General features: G+C 40.5%; 2 protein-coding genes across 2 annotated transcripts in view; both read left to right on the plus strand.

Annotated features, from left to right (window-relative positions):
• eng (endoglin) overlaps positions 1–7,233 on the plus strand; it is a 150,793-nt gene extending 143,560 nt beyond the window's left edge. Inside the window, exon 15 of the mRNA XM_084034748.1 lies at positions 7,223–7,233. The gene's annotated coding sequence lies outside the window, so the exon portion shown is untranslated. The remainder of the gene's footprint in view (positions 1–7,222) is intronic.
• The window catches only part of brinp1 (bone morphogenetic protein/retinoic acid inducible neural-specific 1), a 105,488-nt gene that overhangs the window by 41,728 nt on the left and 45,231 nt on the right, over positions 1–18,529 (plus strand). Inside the window, exons 3-4 of the mRNA XM_084034746.1 lie at positions 7,533–7,723; positions 16,947–17,116. Coding sequence (XP_083890872.1) covers positions 7,533–7,723; positions 16,947–17,116 — 361 coding nt within the window. The remainder of the gene's footprint in view (positions 1–7,532; positions 7,724–16,946; positions 17,117–18,529) is intronic.

The raw sequence follows: 18,529 nt of genomic DNA on the forward strand, positions 1-18,529 counted from the left end.
GAGAAACACATTCTTCAGTTGAATCTGATGTTAATTTATGTCTTTGTTTTTGTTTTTTTCTTCTCCACTCTGAAACAAAATTGTTTCTATGTCTCATTTACAAAAATAAACATGATTCCACTGATTTCCTAAACTAGTGTGTGTTATTAGTTTTCAGATTCAAGTCAAGTCAGATTTATACAATATGGTGAGTGGCAATCATCCAGTGAGTTGTTCCCTCATTTAGTCCTTTTATTAAAATATGTGTGAATATTATACAATAGCATAACAGAACTAACTGGTTCACCAGATATGAAAAGAATGAAACGTGTAAAGTGTGACAAACTGGATGACTGCAGAGTGAATGAGAAGGAGTACTGGTTTAGTACTGGTGCTGCTCACAGTGGACGCTATAGCAGAAGCAATGCACCAACAAAGTTTAAATAATAATAATGTAAACTCTAAAAGTGATGTAACTCTAAATTTAACATTTGGTCTGACTCCTGCAGGATAAATATTGTATCCTGCATATAGTCAGACTTCCAGAATGATGAATATTGCATCTTTATCTATAAATGAAACCCTTGAAACTGAAAAGAAAGTTATTTTAAGGTATTTTTTGCACAACAAACATTATATATTTTTTTCTTATAAAACTTTAACACATGCACCTTTCATCACTCTAATCTATAATTAATCATAAACCAACAGACTATACGTCTCACACTGTTTAATTTCACAATCAATATGGAGTGTGCTCTTGATTAAATCTCCGATATTAAAATGTAATTTCTAAATCATCAATGATTAAAATTGTTGGAAGGATGCCGAACCGACGCTTAAATCCTACCCTTTGAAAATGTCAGTAAACAGATGGGTGTGACCGAAAATGTGACTTCAGATTTGAGGATACTGTATGCAACGATTATTGCTGTTTTCTAACAGCATCAAATCAGTCTAAATATTAAATATTTTAAACAAATTTGACACTAACTGTACCAAATGAAATTTGCCTGTGACACGCTTGCTATGAATACTGCAGCTACTACTAAAATATGATGTTACTCATTACAATATGGGCAAAAACTGCAGCTACAGAAATTAAGTGGTGAGGGAAATCCTGTGTCTAAACAATCATTTGAGCTCACTACAGAATATACAGAACATAAGGGGCTGATTCTCTCTTATTTACTGCATGTACTGCATGTCAGTTGTATTCCTCTGAAAGTAGTACTATTTTGAATGACTCTCAGCATTTTAGCCAAAATTATGCCAGAATAAAGAGTAGGCTTTTACCCGACTATTATAAGACCAGGACATTGCATTGTTTTTATTGTTTTAGTGGTGTTGCATGTAGAATATTAAAATATATACGATTTTTAACTAAGAATGTATTGCTCTTTGCTCTTGGAAAGGGTGAACTTGCAATATTAAGCTATTATATCATCGTTATATTAGTAATGGAATGGTCTTAAATTTGCAATAACATTGTTTATCCCAATTGTTTCTAACATGTCATCTCACAAAAATAATTTCTTGCGCACAAATATTCTTTTTATGAAGTTTTCTCGAATCAATAGTCTGAGATACAATCCAGGCCCACGTTTATTCCCCTTTTTGTTCATCCATTAAAAAACAATGTGAATCAAGCTGAGTTCCATCATTAGTCTTTTATAAGTGGAAACACAAGGGAAATACATAGTGAAATACGTTGTATGAACACTGTCCGTATTCATTACCAAAGTATCTGCAGTCAAAGGAGCTGTGCACACAGTGCGTCAACTCCAATATATATATATATATATATATATATATACACACAAACACAAAAACAAAAACATGTAAGATTTATTACGGCCTGTTTTTGTTCTTGCATTACTGTTTTTTCTTCAGCAGGTGCATCCTTTCAATTCCCCTTGTAAAATGCTGTGTGCCACACTGTTGCCCTTTATGACAGCGTCTTGTCGGCTTCAAATAGAGTGAGCGTCTTTTGATAACACTAACATGTTTATAGCTCGGCGTAACATTTTTATTTGGTTTGTTTCATCGTAAATGGTTGTTTGTGTGCCTCGAGTGAAGAGAAAATGGCACGGGCTTGTTGTCAGATATTCATGATTCCTACCACAAGCTGACAAAGGTCAAGATGTAACCGAGCAACCACATCCTTCTGAATATGTATCGTGACGACTTTCATTCGGTATGAGTGGGAGGACACAGGTGAACGAGAAGCCAAGTATGACAAGTTCTGTAATTTACTGACACTTTATTGTTTTTTCTCGCGTCATTTATGAGGCATCCAAGAACATGTTGTCTCTAGTTCCTGCCGAGCCAGTTTCCCACTCAGTTAATTAGGGATTGTCTTTCTGCAAAACTGTCCCTCTCTCTTTCCCCCGTGCTGCCACACATCCACTTTGAATGTCTGTCATGCTCTCTCAAGGTTTTTTTTTTTTTTTTTAATCTGAGCTCCAGTTCCAGGATCAACAAGGTTCCCGTGGTGACACACTGTATGATGGTTGTTTCCTGCCCCTGTCAGAGCTTTAGGGAATATTCATTGGATGTCAGTACAACCCAATTCTAATTGAAGCAGACAACGCGCTGGCTGAAAGGTGTGATGACATGCCACAGCAACACTCTACAGCCGTGGTGGTTTACGGAGAGCTCAGTGATATTCACAACAACCTTAACTGCAAATGGAATCAAATAATTGCTCCATTCCCTTCATATTTGCTGTCCCTTGGAACGGTTGTCGTAGAGATTTTATGTGATTCATACAATGTGTTATGTGTGATAATGCTCTTTCAAGGCATGTATTATGTATCGTACGTTTGTGTTTTACCCTACATTTCATTACTGGCAGGGTGTTTGAATGCGGGAGTGGATACTTTGCTGAGTGACGAAGAGAGATAAATGTCATGTAGGATTTAAATGTGCTCCTTAAAGATTAAAACATGCAGCAACGCGGCGCCGGATTGTCTGCCGAACAAAGTCACCAACAGATAATCAGAAAAGTTGACGATTCGGCATGCGCAGATATTTGCAGCCGCTTTGTCTCAAATACAACAGAAGGGCTCCACAGTCGATGGTTTACAGTGCAGCCAAACAAACTGACCACAAATCTGATTTCCTACAATTTGCCACTCAACAGCATGCCGGGCTAAAGCCTTGCTAGGAAGTTGGAGATGTGCAGCCCGTCGCCTGCAACTCTTCACGCAGCAGCTTACCTCGGCCCGGGCCGTCTTGTTCCATTACTCCCTGTAATGTGTCAAACCACATCGGCTTTGTTTGGCGATAAAAGCCACCTTTGTGTTTCCCAGCTGAAAGCCTTTAAAGGGAAGGACTCTTAGTAGGAAATGTTCGGTTTGCATTAGCAGCATTGGACACCGATGTGTTACAGTGAAAGAACACTAACATTGGAAATAAAATCTGTATCCAGTACAGCAATGGGGGACGCTGTCACTAACACTGAAAAACACTATACAGAGAGGTAATTACTGAAATAACCAAATAACACTGATTTCCTGAAAATCGTTAGCAGCACAATTTGTATCTCCTCGTCCTAAATTATTTAGTTCAAAGCAGTTTAAGTAAATAACTCAGTCATTTATCTTGTTTATATCTTTTAGCAGAGTGATGCAGCTGAATTTGCATAATTAATTTAATTTCGATTGATCATAGATTGTATACAATGGTCCCAGTGTCTTGGACGTCAACAATAGTGTTCTGAAGGGCTGTTTTGAAGCTTCAAGTCTTGACAGTGACAGCACCGCCGAGCTGCTAGCAACCTGAGACGCCGCCTGTCACTAAAAGTGGTTGTGCGCCTTCATTGTTCTCAACTTTAAACATCAATGTCATTTAAACGGGTGAGCAATATATAGAAATTCACCGCCATACAGTTGTCACAAACGGCATATTCGTATTGGGTGAGCAAGATGTACAGCTATAGCTCAATGTGGGAAAAAACCGAAAGGTACATTTTGTCACAATCGATGTGCTCTCAGCGTTACTTTTCCTCAGTCGTTCTCTTGATTAGGCTCTAAATAGAAGCAGACATGTTAGAGCCACCAGTACATTCATTAGAGCAAACCTTCTCATTCTGATTCATTCTGATCTATTTGAGATGAGAGGCTTGTCTGTTAAATTACAATGATGTATTTCCTAGCAACCACTGTCCGGCTTTATTGGCCCAAACTTGTGCTGAGACAAATAGAGGAGCCGATGTTCTCAATGAGAGCTCTGGGGAATCAACCAACTTTCTCTTTTGCTGAGAAGAAAAACAAACTCCTCTATCACCGGGGGAACTGACAAAATGTTACACACATAATATACATTTAATGCACATATAAATACAGACACATGCATGTATAACTACCGATGTATTAAGGTTCATGTGTCTTTGGGGGCCTCCTCCACCATAAAATCCTTCTGCAGATATAAAAGGATGTCAGAGCTATTTACAGTAAGTATTTATGAATGAATTAAATATTTATCTGTGGCCCTCCACGTCCATATTCTCTATTCTGTATTTTCCCGAGCTCACAGAGACTTCCACATAGGGAAATATAATGTTCCACCTTCCCACGCGAGTTACTTGAACACCGTAAAGCAATGATCACCTACGCTCCCGTTTTGCTGCTATGCAGCTGCAATGCCATTTATCTCCTCTTAACTTCCCCTGATAGGTCATTAAACCAGTCTTGGACCTGTGAAGTAAAGCACTGAATCATGTCGCAGGTTCCATCTGCTGGCCCGCCTAATCTGGGGCAGAAGGGCTCGAGTACATATGGCTACCGTATAAAGTTTTATATAATAATTGGCAGTGATGGAGCCATGAGGAGGATTCGCTGAGAAGGAATGGCCATGTTAGAGGGGGAGATGGCGGCAGAATGGAGGGAAACGGTGAGGGAGCTGGGCAAAGAATGAAAAGGGAGACGTTTTGGTGCATCTGCTGCAAATCCTGAAAGTCTCTCGCAGTTTTACCCAGACTTGAAGGTTTGCTCCAGATTTTAGAAATAACCAATGGTTACCTTTCATGAAGCTAGAGCATGGAACAGGAAGAGGAGGTTGACTCAGCGTGGACTCGTATACGTGGCGAGCCACACATAGTAAACATCTGCCACATAGTATTTATGGAATATCTGATAAGAAAGCATTGCTGAGTAAGGAGAAAGTGCTCATTCGGCACTATACCATCACTTCTTTCATCGTACTGAATGCGTATCAACACCTCTTTGAGAGAGTACTCAAGATATGACCTTTGAAGTGTTGGCCACTTTATGAAGTTGTGTAATCACACAACAGTCGACTGGCGGTAGGGAATTTGACTATTAATGCTACTAAAGAGTGCTGAATAGAGCATTAAAAAGTGCTGCGGCTAAGCCGGACTGATGCATTGCTGACTGTGTGTCAGAGAATTCAAATTAAGTAACCAATGATCAATTTGAGGGAACCCATATTGATGGCTAAATCATTCATTAGCTGCCCCCGAAGGGCCTGTGAGGGAAGAGCCTTGGAGGAAGAAGCTGTTATATAGATGCAGCTTTTATCCAGACTGCTTTTTAAATAATAATAAAAAAAAGATTTCCATAGAGTGTTAATTGCACTCTGGGGTCATAAAACAATGTGTTAAATAAACCTTTATGATGTTTTGGTGGTTCTGTTTTCTGTATTCTTAGCTGAAGTACAGGCTGTACAACACACGAGCTTGGCGTGTGCATCTCACCGTAGGTGGCATTTGCCCTGAAACATCTATTTTTCAGAAGTTATGATGTTGGAGGGAACGCAGGATTTCTTTTGTGTGAACAAAAACAACCCTGAGAGTCTATCTCAAAAAGGTAGCTCTTCTGAATCCCTCTTTTCGATGTACTTTTGTATTTTTTCAATACAGCAATATTTTTTTTTTGGACAGCAAGCAAATCTCCATTTGATTTTTTTTTTTTTTTTTTTTGGGAAGAATGAAATGCAATATCCAAAAAGCCAAAAGAGTGGCTAACATCATTTAAACATGGCTGGGTTGGGTTGTGTGTGTGTGTAAGTGTTGCTTTGTTGGTTGAGTTTTACATCAAATTTCTAAGCATTTCAATTAGAGAAGGCTTTTAGGGTGAAATTATAGAGACGATAAAGCCTTTTGTTTGTGTTTGATCCAATGGAGCTTTTATTGCACTTTAAGTCACACACTTACTGTAATTGGGCTCATCGTTCATACAAAGTCTGCGTCATTAAACATATCGAAATTCAATCTAAATCACATTTTGAGGAAATGCTTTTAAAACTATCGGTCCATAATCAGGATATTACACCCCCTCCCCTTCCTCCCCACCCCGTCAAAACAAAAAAAGATTTGTGCTCATCCGTGCAGTTTGGAAATACACCCGTCTATACTCGTGACATGCTCTTTACATCGCGGCTTTCAGGTGAAAGTGTGAACATATGTATCACACATCCGATCCCAGTGAAAGACCAGCATGCGGCACATGCATGTTTGATATAGCGGCGTGTCAGAATGTGCACATTCCTTATGGAAATAGAAACACTTTCCGTCATTGACAGAAAGAACAGATGGTGATGAAAATTACACTTTCCGATTCAATTTGCATTGAAATGATGACTCCTTTAGAGCGAACCAATGCGTCAGGAATCCTCTTGTGCTGTGTCTTTTCCCAGAAAACGCAAATATGCCGAATAACTTGTATGAGCCACTTGTTTTAGAAGAATAGCAGAATTTGTATGCAGCTCTCTATACTGACAACTTTACCACACAATGAAATTGACTTGCGTGTACGCCCTAATCACGGATTTTCAGTCCCTGGGTATGCCAGGCATTAGCCACTGACTCATCAACAGAGTGCTTTTTTTATTGCATTTCATTTCAGCAGAAGAAGAAAAAAACCCTGCTGTTTCATTCTCATGGCAGGGATGTTTGTCCGTGTCACGGAGACGCCTGTGACGTCTGCCGTCTGTGGAAATGTTTTCTCGACATATGTCTCGGCGGGAACAGAAGCCAACAATACGAACATCAGTGGAAGTATTGTCAGGGTATTTTTAATCGTGACGCTGCATCTCCCACACTTGAAAACAACCAGAGCAGTTTAACAGCTTGTACTGTTGGTTCAAGTTGGATCGTTACGCAGAGAAGAAAGGCTCTGCAGTAAATGAAAGCAGATGAACATCACAGGACACTGGTCAGAATACAATCCCAAAACTGTCATTTTTTTTTGTGTGTGTGAGCTTTGGGAATACGACTGAATTCAAAGTCACTGCATCACCAGACTCATTATGGTGTGTCATTTTGCTTTACTGTCTTAAAATTAACTTTAATTGGAATTTTTAGATCTGGGAACTCAGAACTGCTTAATAAAACAACACTCTGGTCTTCTTTTTTTAATTGTAGTAATTATACAAGAGATTAAACCACAGTATCCACTGTGGTTCCATTTCCCCACAAATGCATTTGGTGAGATGAGCTTGGGCAAAGTGTCGTGTTACCACCGCTTGACGTTTATTATGGACAGAGTGGTCGTGTTTGCTAAGTCATGTTGGTCTACTGTGATTTTCAGGGAATTTGCACGTTGGAAGGTGAGGAACACAGCGATCGAGAGGAGGGACCTGATCCGGAACCCCGTGCCCCTCATGCCAGAGTTCCAGCGCAGCGTCCGCTTGCTGGGTCGCAGACCCACCACCCAGCAGTTCATCGACACCATCATCAAGAAATATGGGACCCACATTCTCATCTCAGCCACCCTGGGAGGTAAGACAAGTCTTCTTGTTCTCTTGCATCCTTAATTTCATGTCAATTCAGGATTTTATTGGCAAGGTTCCATTTCTTGAGTACAAATAAGGGTTAGTAATCGAATGCCACCAGGTCCAAATGTTACAACAGGTCTTTAAGAGACCGTGTCCCTGTGATGTGTATGAGGAGGTGGAATATATCTAAACAGAACAGATCATAAAGTTTTATTAGGCACAAAAGTAGAACTTTTTTTAAATAAATGTTTATTTTTCAGGGAACAGATCGTTATTAATCTTGAATATTAAAAGAAAAAAAAAACAGAACCCTCTCGACAAGTTAAGGAATAAATATTTCTTTTCATTTACACAAATAAATAACACTGATGAATGAACTCGTTCCACTGCAACACCACAGTGTTGATTATGCATCTGCCTGTTTGCAACGATGTCACAACAGCTCACTTAAGCAGTTTGGGGGCCAAGTTTGTCTTCAGGCTGTTGGAGAAACTTGACAAGAGGGCACGGCAGAGCCGGCTGGAGACATTTCCACACACCAAATAACTTCTTCCTCCAGAGCAACCTTAAAGTGACAGTGAAAGATTAGCTGAGCCATTTTATAAGACGTATTCGCACCGGAGCAGCAACTCGCATCCATAAAGCGGACCCAAATGAACAGCGTTGATGAACGAGTAGCAGTTTCCAATCCGCTTCCTTGATGACAAAGTGAGTCTTAATGTTGTGCATTTGGCCAAACAACCCCAAGATTTAAGAGTCAAAATTTGAATCAGGTTTCCATTTGTAACGCTGATTGTAATTGGATAGTTAATATAATGAGTCTGCCGTATGACAAATGAATGCAACAGCATATAAGAACCTGCATTTAAATATATATATGGCTAGGTTGGGGGTATTTGGATTCATCAGTTGTCTGAGGTGGGGATCGACTCCACGCCGGCCAAACGGAAGCACAACTCTATTCTGGACGGGTTTTCCATCTCGTCTGGCTTAAGTGGATTTTCCAGCGGGACAGTGACCCAAAACTTGCATCAAAGCTATGACAGGACTATCTTATATCCACAGTCGACAAACTCCATCCCCGTGGGACACGTGGGAACATTTGATAAGTGAAAAGGCAAGGCATACCGAAACATCCTAAAAAATAATGTGAATTCTCACAATATCCAATATTGCGGAAGCGAGTCAGGGCTGCCAGCTGGAAGCTGTCAACCTGCCAAACACGGAGAACTCTCAATGAATAGTCTCCTTGCATGAGAAATGATCAGTGCGTATCTAAAACAATACATATTCCTTATCAACATGCATGCAGATAAAAACATAACGCAAATTTGCATTGCCTTGCATCGTGGGCAGAAGGGCCACATGTGATAACGAGATGCTGATCCTTCCGAGAGTCTAACAGCACACCTTCAAATTCATTCACAACACGCCAAGAACATTATAGTCATACATATGGTAATTGCATTTTCATGTACATGCCAAATTTAACCTGAAGATAATCTACTTCATAAGTACTTACAGACCTTTCAGGGAGATGGGAGAGGGCCATTATCATATGTATTGCTCCGGTTCATCTACAGGCATTGACTTATTGGAGAAGAATAACAGATTCCTTTAGCACTTTTCACATTTCACATTACAGAGGAAGTGCTTTCACCAAGTAGCCTGAACAGGCATGCCATTTTTAATCAAGGAAACATGTTATTTTATTTCATGGTGTGTTTCTGTTCCTCAGCGCGGGCGACCATCATTCTATATTTTCACTTTGTCCACCGGAACGTCAGTATCCATTCTCATCAACGGTGAATGTCTTCAGATTTGCCACAAACGCTCACTTGAACTCAAGGATGAATTGGTTTGTCGAAGGTCAAGGTCACTGTGACCTCACATCTGTCCCATTCCAGAGTATGCATTATATAAATCCAGTTGGACTCAATGATAAACTGATGACTGAATTTAGAGGTCAAAGGTCACTGTGACCTCACCTCAAATGCATTTTTGGCCATAACTTATGCTAATTGACACATGAAAGGATAATCGGAGAAAATAATGAAGTGATGATATTTGAGACAAACATTGACGTAGACTACTCTTGACTACTGATAATCGAGGGCATACAAGCTCCGTACTCTAGTTGTTACATTTTTCTAATTTGTAATAATAACTTGTAATAATAACCACCATTACTGAAAACACTGGAATTGTAGCAAAATATATTTCTAGAGTCCCATTAAATCCCTAATTATTAAAACCCACTGTGGAAATATGAGTAAATGGCTCTAATGGATGATTTCAGTTTTTTGGATGTGGTTCCCAAAATAAACGTTAAGCGCCCCTTCTGTCGAAGTCTAAATATAAATGGCTTCTCCCTCCAATCTCTTATCTAATCTCAAGCTCTGAGGGACACATGAAGGCAACTATCTGTGATTACTTTGCCAGTTGCATTTCAAAGATATAATTAGTAAGATTATTCGCTTTTTTACTCAAACCCTGTGTTATATAACTGTAAGCATGAAATATTGCCAAGTAATCGCTCCAGATGTGTAAAATGAAGTTTTGTCGAAGTTGTAATCTCACAATCACATGCTGTCGAGACAATAAAGCTTTTGTTTCTGCTCTCCTTAGTGTAACATTGTACAGTACGGACATGCTTGGAAGTCGGAGCTTAACACGTGCTAGCCTAGTTTAATTAAAGTACATTCATTCTAACATTTAGAAAGAAACATAATTATGATAAATGAGGAGTGTTTTTGCTGACATGTATTGAACCTATAGATGTGGAGAACCTTCATTTAGTTCCTGTTCTCTTTTTATTACTAATTACAGGACAAATTCAAACATTTATTCTGTCAGCTGTGATAGCTAGAACCATTATTGCCGAAGCTGTTGGCGGAGAAAATCAATCCGACCGGAGACTTCTTTTATTTAAAAAAAATCTCGCCGTCTACTTAATGTCAAACGAGGATTTAATAACTTCGCTAAACTGTGCGGAGGAATATCAGGTGTGAAGGGCTGCAATATCGTATACACCGCTCTGTAAGGTGATTCATGCTGAGGAAAGGGGAAATACAATATTGGTCTGAAACATTATATGAGGGTAAAATGTAATTAAGTGACTCTAAGCTATGGGAGAATGCCACGGATGCACCAGGTGGCTAAAACTGGTGGGGGAAATGAGCCACACGAATAATCCCAGTATCATTTTCAACCACAGTGCCCTTCCTAATCTCATTGTATTGCATTGCCTCAAGTGTGTCCTCTTCCTCTCCACATTTCTCGCCTTTCATTCATTTTAAACCTCGTCCCCACCTCTGAGTTATCGCCATATTATCTCTGACCTTGAGGCCATCTTGTGTCAAGTTATAGGTCAGATGAGATATCTTAATCTCAGGATTGCCCATTAAAGGAAGCGGTTTCATGAAGCAGTAAATGTGAACACCAGACTAGCAATGAAGTAAAGAAGAAGAGGCAAATTCTCTCTCCTCAGCGACCTCCACTATGTTGCCTCAAGAGCCATTATACACTTGAGAGGGAAGCAGCGAATGTGCCTTTTCACGAGCAGTTGAGTGGTCACTTGTGAAGAGCCCCATTAGAGGTTTCCTCCTTTGAACCTAATAGAAATAGTTACCATGCACAGCCATTAAATCGTTACGTCACCTAGGGTTACTTTTTGTTATCTGATTGTGCCACGCAGCAAATGTACATTAATGTGTTCTTCAAGTGTCACATCTCTACCTGACTGAGTGAAACGCTGCTGATTGAGTTTATAAGCTCAGCAAATAAGGACCTTTTTGGAGGAATTAAGGAAGCATCACATCAAGTTTAAAGCCACCGTTTTTATCTTACTTCTTCGCTTCTTTCATTGCATTTGTTATTTCATGGTATACTGCAGCATCTCACTTGGATCGTTTGGTCCTCATGCATAAATGACAAAAAAATCCCAAAATATCTTATACTAATGTTTTATGATCTGGTGCTTCTAAAGTTAAAGGCACTCTGTGGGGTGTTTGACCACAAATAGCACTCATAACTAGTCCTGATTAGTTTTTTTATATATATATATTTCGAGATAGTACGAGTTTCACTACAATTCTTGGACTGATATCTGCTGGCGGTAACACGCACAGAAGGAGTCCAAAAGATGACTGCAAGCTAGCAAAAATTATGTAACGTATGCACAATTCTAAAATATTAAAATACGTATAAATCCTTTTATGTCCAACCATCTGCCCTTTCCTCTTCCGTAAGAGTTTGTTGGCATTGGCAGACGTTGTTTAAACAGCTGACCAGGGCTGTTGTTGTCTCCCTAAGTTTAGTGGAGAATTACTTTAGGAGTCTACAAGCAGAGTGTGACCTTTTTCAATTTATCTTTTTTCTTTGTGTTTTATTCTCCCCTGCTTTTCATGTCAAAAACAATGCTGCCTGCGGCGCCTGGAAGCGGAAGGCACCAACACCCGGCGCTCCAAGAACAAAGCACTGTTTGTGACAGTAGCCTTTGTTCATGTTGGGATTTATGAAGATGTAAAGATTTATATATTTCATTTCCCGTAGTTGTTACATATTTTAGTCCAAGCTTAATGCTGATCATATCTGATTCATTTTCAAATAACATACTAATAATAACACCAGATTTAACTTTAGTTGTTGTTGGAAATCGGTCCGTGTCGGTGAATGTGTGGGAATATAATTCTTCTGTCAGGGTTAACGAGCATTTAAGAGAGAAAGATTGTCAGTTAATTTCTCTTGACACTTACTGACTGACAACATCTGCTGACAACGTTTTGAGGAAATAATTATCAATCACCTGATGCTTTTCTGCTGTCGGGACGTCGTAACTGCCTTATAGTGGAGTTTCTGGCATATGTGGATGCTTTAGGCAGTGAGGGAGACTTGTGTTTTTACTGAAGTACATCTTATAACCAGACTGCATTCTGGGTGCACGCCGTGTGTGAGGAAACTAAAAGGAGTGAACACCTTTCAGACAACAAAAGACACCTGTTAGTCGATGCTCCAGAATTTAACTGATCTCTGAACCCCGAAAATAAAATAAATATAGAATAGTTTGACAGAGAGGCTGGATGTCTTTGGTTTGCCTGCAGCCACAGAGAACACTGAGGTGCTCTTTGTTTATTGTGTTTCTATGTGTCCAGGGCTTTAGAATGGGGACTAGTCCCTGCACAGCTGAGGCGGTGCTGTATATAAATGCTTGAGGAAGGTACTGCTATCCGGGGAAGAAAAAATAAAAAGTGTGAAGGACAGATTTGCATTTTGCTAAAGCTGTGCGCGACATATTTCACCACATCTGTGGTTCTGTCTCCTTCATATGGTTGAAATCGTTTTTTACACGTTTAGCGTGACCGCTGCTGTTTTCACTGTGCGTCGATGTTGGTATTTATACAAAGGGGGTCCGGAGCATTTGGGTTGACAGAGATATGAGATGAAAATATTTGCAAAAGCATTAAATTCACTGTAAATTCACTACAACTGCATTTTTGAAAAGGTCATTGTCCCACAAAAAGAGACTCCTCCAACTTTAAATTGACACTATGTAACGCTAATTACACGGCAAAATCAACCTCACTTTTGTTAAGATTAGCATAGCATTTCGCACCATGAGCTACTGGTAGTATCAGATCAAGAAAGGTTGTGTGTGCAGAACCCTTGATTTTATTGAATTGAAGAAAGTTCCATTGTTTTTTCCCACCCACTCTCCAGTTCCCCTACAGCAACACGTTCAGCTCTTTCAGCCCCTTTTGCAGTTGTTAGCACTGTTAGCCGCAAGCTGCCAGCTCAGCGCTCCATGTTGCGAGCCCTGTGAAGGCACCGGATATGCTCTGAATTTCTTATTTAGCACCTTTCAGGTCAGGCGAACCTGCGAAAAGAGCCAAGACGGAGCGATTACATTGAGATTTCACATGCAGGAGGGACTGTGGCTCGGCTGTGAGGACTGATTCGACATCCTCCCGTCCAGTGAATACACGACCTCTATGACTGGATCGGAGACCTTTTCAGCACAACAGTCTTATGCCTTCAGGTCCGGAGAGGAAGAAGTAGTTTATTGAAATGACTTGTGGTCACTGAAGCCTGAGGCTAGAGTTCATATGCAGGAGAGTGGCTGTGCCCTGGGTTTACGGTGGAACGCTGGCCTGCGGAAGCTATCGACGCTAACTTTCTTGCCATATCGGACTTGAAACTTTTTGTAGCTGCTGTTGTTCTGCTGCCAGCACACACAAAAAAACAGGACATAATTGGGCAATGAGAGCGTGGCTATCTCAAAGCAACAGCCCCCCTTAGAATATCTCTTGCTTTCTAAAGCAGGGACAGTCCAGTTATAGTTGAATAAAAAATTGGTCCAATTAATTTCCCTCCACATTTTAATGTGTATGCAGTTATTATGTTTATTTTAGAATGTATTTCCACCTTTTTACAATTATATAGTACTGTAATCATTGGCCATTTATTTTTGACAGTTAGACAAAACATAAGAAAACAAAGTTTGGAGGGTCCTATTAGCCCAGGTTGAGTTTTGCAGCTCTCTATGGTTCTAAAATACACATATTGTCCCGAGCTTAGGATATATCGTTTTTTTATTGTTTTACTTTTTTCATCTAAAAAATATATACAGACCTCCGTTTAAACGAAAATAAAGCAGGTTATGCTCTAATATATTCGACTGGGTCTTATTGTATGAATCTATATGGTTAATGAAAGTGGTTTGAAAACAACATCAAATCCATTAGGGTCTGTCTCTGCACAAAGCAGTATGGTTAAACGTTCTCCATAAAGTGACCCTCACATGTACCATTAACACCAAATTGAGCACTCCCAGCGATTCCATTACTTTAAAGCCCTCCTTGCACTCTCAACCCTCGTCGACATTCACCTGCGCGTGCAGGAAAACAAAAAGCAACAGAAATACAGGTCCATAATGGGAGCAGGAGACGCCTTTGCACGCCCACTCCTTTCAGGGGAAACGGTGCATTGTTTTTAAATACCTCTCGGCTTTAACCGCGTAAGCGCCGCATGAGCTGATTAATTCTGGCAGGGTGCCAGCAAGCCGTCCTGTAATAATGTAACACAATGTATTTCTTTCAGAAAAGTGCACACGGGTGAATTTATTTAACAGATGTAATGATTTCGCCGTACCAGCAGCATTAACCATGGAGTATTTACGTACAGAGGACTTCCTTTACTAAGTTGCAATGGAGATTAAAAAATAAAAAAATCTGGGCTTAATGTGGGACTGTTATTCTTGTGCAGTAGTGTAAGTCAAGTGGGTGTAAGTAACTTTGCTGAACCCCGAGGGAGAGAGAACATGGTAGCGTTAGAGAACGGGGCCCTTCAGTGCTTGTACTCTAACCAGGCATAAGACATTGGCCCTGACTGCTACCCACCCCTAGTCACGGTCACCACAAGTTAAGTGACCAATTCCAATGCATCGCCGGGGGCCAAATAACCGTTCACATCACTGGGAAACCTGAACATATGTGACACGCTCTTGAACAAGTGCCAGGCGTACGGTCTCGCCATTCCAACGGTAATCTTCAAAGGCAAGTTTGTGTGAGCTCGCGGGAGCGGATCGGTGTTTGCTTGTTTGTCCTTTTTTTGACGCGTCTGTCTCTGAGAGATGGGGAACAATACGTTGTGTGAAGAACCGAGCGACTCGAGCCTTCATAGTCTGTCAACAAGCAAACACACGACGGGCAAATTCACAGCCATTGTCTGGCGCTCGGTAAATATTTGGCCCTTTTCGCTGCTTGGAGCGTTCTTTTCGGCGGTGGACGCTCCCGGAAAGGTCAGCGTTTAATACAATCTCCCCCCGCCGACTTCCCGTGGACATTCAAACTTAACACACTGCGCACACATACAGCGAGAGCGAGGGTGTTTTTTGGCTTTTATTTCTTTCCAACTTGAATTCTGGGCATAGTGCTGCAATTACGGGGAGAGATTAGAGACACGCTGATTTCTTTGTGTGCGTTCACAGTAGCTGTGACCTTATTATTGTGGAGGTGATTTTAAATTCATTCCACACCAGAGGTGTTCCATACCCAAGTAAATGAGTAAGAATTCTACCCAAATCTACCTTTTCAACCATTTGAGAAACGACAGCACCAACAATAACAACAGCTCTTTTTCGTTCGACTTAATTGCGGCAGGCAGTTATGTCAGCAAGACACCGAACAGATTGTTGATTTAAAAGACAACAACTTGGCATATGTGAGGTTTCCTTTTGTGGCGTAAAAGCACGGGCGATAATAGAAGCAGATGTAAACAATGGGGAATAGAAAATAAAGAAATAAATGGTACAACACCTGTCAAGGCCTGTTATCAGACAGGGTCACTAATTGATCCAACCATACACAAGTGTTTTTCTTTCTTCAACCCGAAAATAAGATAAAAATCAGTAGCGGTGGTAATTTAGGGATCATGCAACAAAACGCCACAGGACAGATAAAGAGGTCCAATCGTCTTTAAGTGGTACCACGCCAGCCCCCTATACTCGTTTCTATTTAATTCATTTTCTCTGCACTACTTAAACATCTGCAATCTGTAATGTTATTTTCTACGTGTGTGATTATCAATCAATCAATCAATCAAATTTTATTTATATAGCACATATACAAACGGCTGAGCCGCAACCAAAGTGCTTCACAGAAAGTGCTTGTGTTTGTGCTAAATGCAAAAAGGGAAATTTTTCAGGCATTTTAAAAAAAGACAAAATTATAGTCAGTTAGTCTTTCTCCTGTCTGGATTAGCTGAAGGAAAAAGATACCGGATGTGAATCATTTGTTCTACACGTACTTCATTTCCTGTGGTATTGAGGTAACATTTCTATATCACTAGACCTCCCATGGAAATAATGCTTTCCCAATAGGGGTAAATCCGGGGACATTTCTGGGGACGGTGCCAGCTTGGGGATAAAGCGGCAAATAGACACTGTTCCTGGAAAACTGGGGCATCTGGTTTCTCAAGCTAAAACTGCTCGCCTCGGTATTCCGACCTCTGACTTATCCCTCCGGTTCAGAGCTCCATCGGCTGCTGAGATAACAGACAATTCTCACAAATGAAAATATCTCCACTACACTGTATTTATTTAGTGCAACTTAAATCGGGGAAGTTGAGATTTAAAATGCCTCACTTTACTTTTTACTTTAACACTTTAAGCACAGCTAAACTTCGAAGGCATTAAGCGTGTATTCTCCTCATCGTGTTTCCGTCTGTAGGAGAGGAGGCGCTGACTATGTACCTGGCCAAAAACAAGCTGGACAGGAAGCTTGTCAACGCGACTCAGAACGTGGAAGCCCTTCATCAGCTGGCCTCGTCCTACTTCATCGACCGCGACGGCACCATGAGGAAGCTGCATGAGATCCAAATTTCCACCAATGCCATCAAGGTGAGTGCATGATAGAACATGGCTGCACTACCTGACAATGCAGGCGGCGTAACAACAGTAAATAGTACCTCAGGTGAATTTCATACATGCACCTGACAGCTGGGTTTCAGAATGACAGAAATCCATTTTTTCTTATAAACAACGGTGATTTTTATTCCTGCGGATGACTTTATTCAGTATTCTTTGCTGCATCACCTTAATCAGAAAAAACAACACAGTAGGTGTTTGTGAGCACCTTCCATTCTTGACTGTATTTCTGATGTGCCACGTCTGTGGGAGTGTTACAGGCAGCTAAAACTACATGGTTACAGTTGGAGGAAGATCACTTTCTCATTGTGTTTCATGAACAGTGATCGCTGGTGTCAAAGTCACACTCTTATGCCAAAACTTCCTTCCTTAACACTTCTTGCAACAACATTGCGCTTCCACTCTTTGCTAATGGAGCTGTTCTTAGAAGGAGCGTTCCTATCTGGAAAACAAAAGTGTACAATCTTCCACACAACTCGTGTGATTTGAAGGTCAGTGAAACACCTTTCTTTCACTTCCTCTAGAGACAGATGGCGGTACTCGACACAGTAATACAAACAAACGAAACGGCAGTAAATATGTGGAAAAGTGCGTCCCAATGAATCTACATTAGCATATGTTGCTAATAAGCTTGTTTTAATACACGCACTCAGGGAATTAACATATTCCACAACGTAACTCATAAAGAGGAGTAGGTGCGATGAAACCGATGCTGCCACCGGCCCCAGAATGTGAGCAGATGGATTGTATTACATTGATTTACATACATGCAACTGAACGGCAAGCGTAATCACACATATGCATATTCATCCCATGGCGGGGGTCATATGAGCACAGTTTCAAACAGGGGGAAAAATGTAATAGGAGATGCTAAAAATAAGAACATTAACAAAGAGGAACAGGGCGCATAGATTAGGCTTTTGAACGAATGGCCTCTCTTGATTTTTCTTTGTCTTTTTTTGTGGTGAAGACAGTCTCCTCCTCCTATTCTGGCTGTCAGAACTGAGGAACAAATAGCTACGTGTGTGAGTCAGCTGCCTGCAACTGCTTGCCAGTCGTGGTCATTCACATGCTCATTCACCCAGGGACAGGAGAGGGGGCAAGGGAAAGTAATTGTAAAATATAAATAACATGGAGCAAAACCACGCAGGTCAGAGTTTTGGAATCCTCCTCTCTTGTGACCATTTCCAGTAATTAGACCAAATGTTCGTTCCCGTCTCAGGTGAAGAGGGAGGTGGTATCAGCTCGGAATAAGGTTTAGCTTAAAGAAAATCATAAAAATACAGGAAATAAACACAAAATGATTCCCCCTCTTGGTTCATTATTATTAATAATAAACATAGTAATGGAAGTAATAATAACAATAATCATAATGCATTTAAAAAG

The sequence above is a fragment of the Eutrigla gurnardus genome (genome assembly GCF_963514095.1).
Source record: "Eutrigla gurnardus genome assembly, chromosome: 19".
Lineage (NCBI taxonomy): Eukaryota > Metazoa > Chordata > Actinopteri > Perciformes > Triglidae > Eutrigla > Eutrigla gurnardus.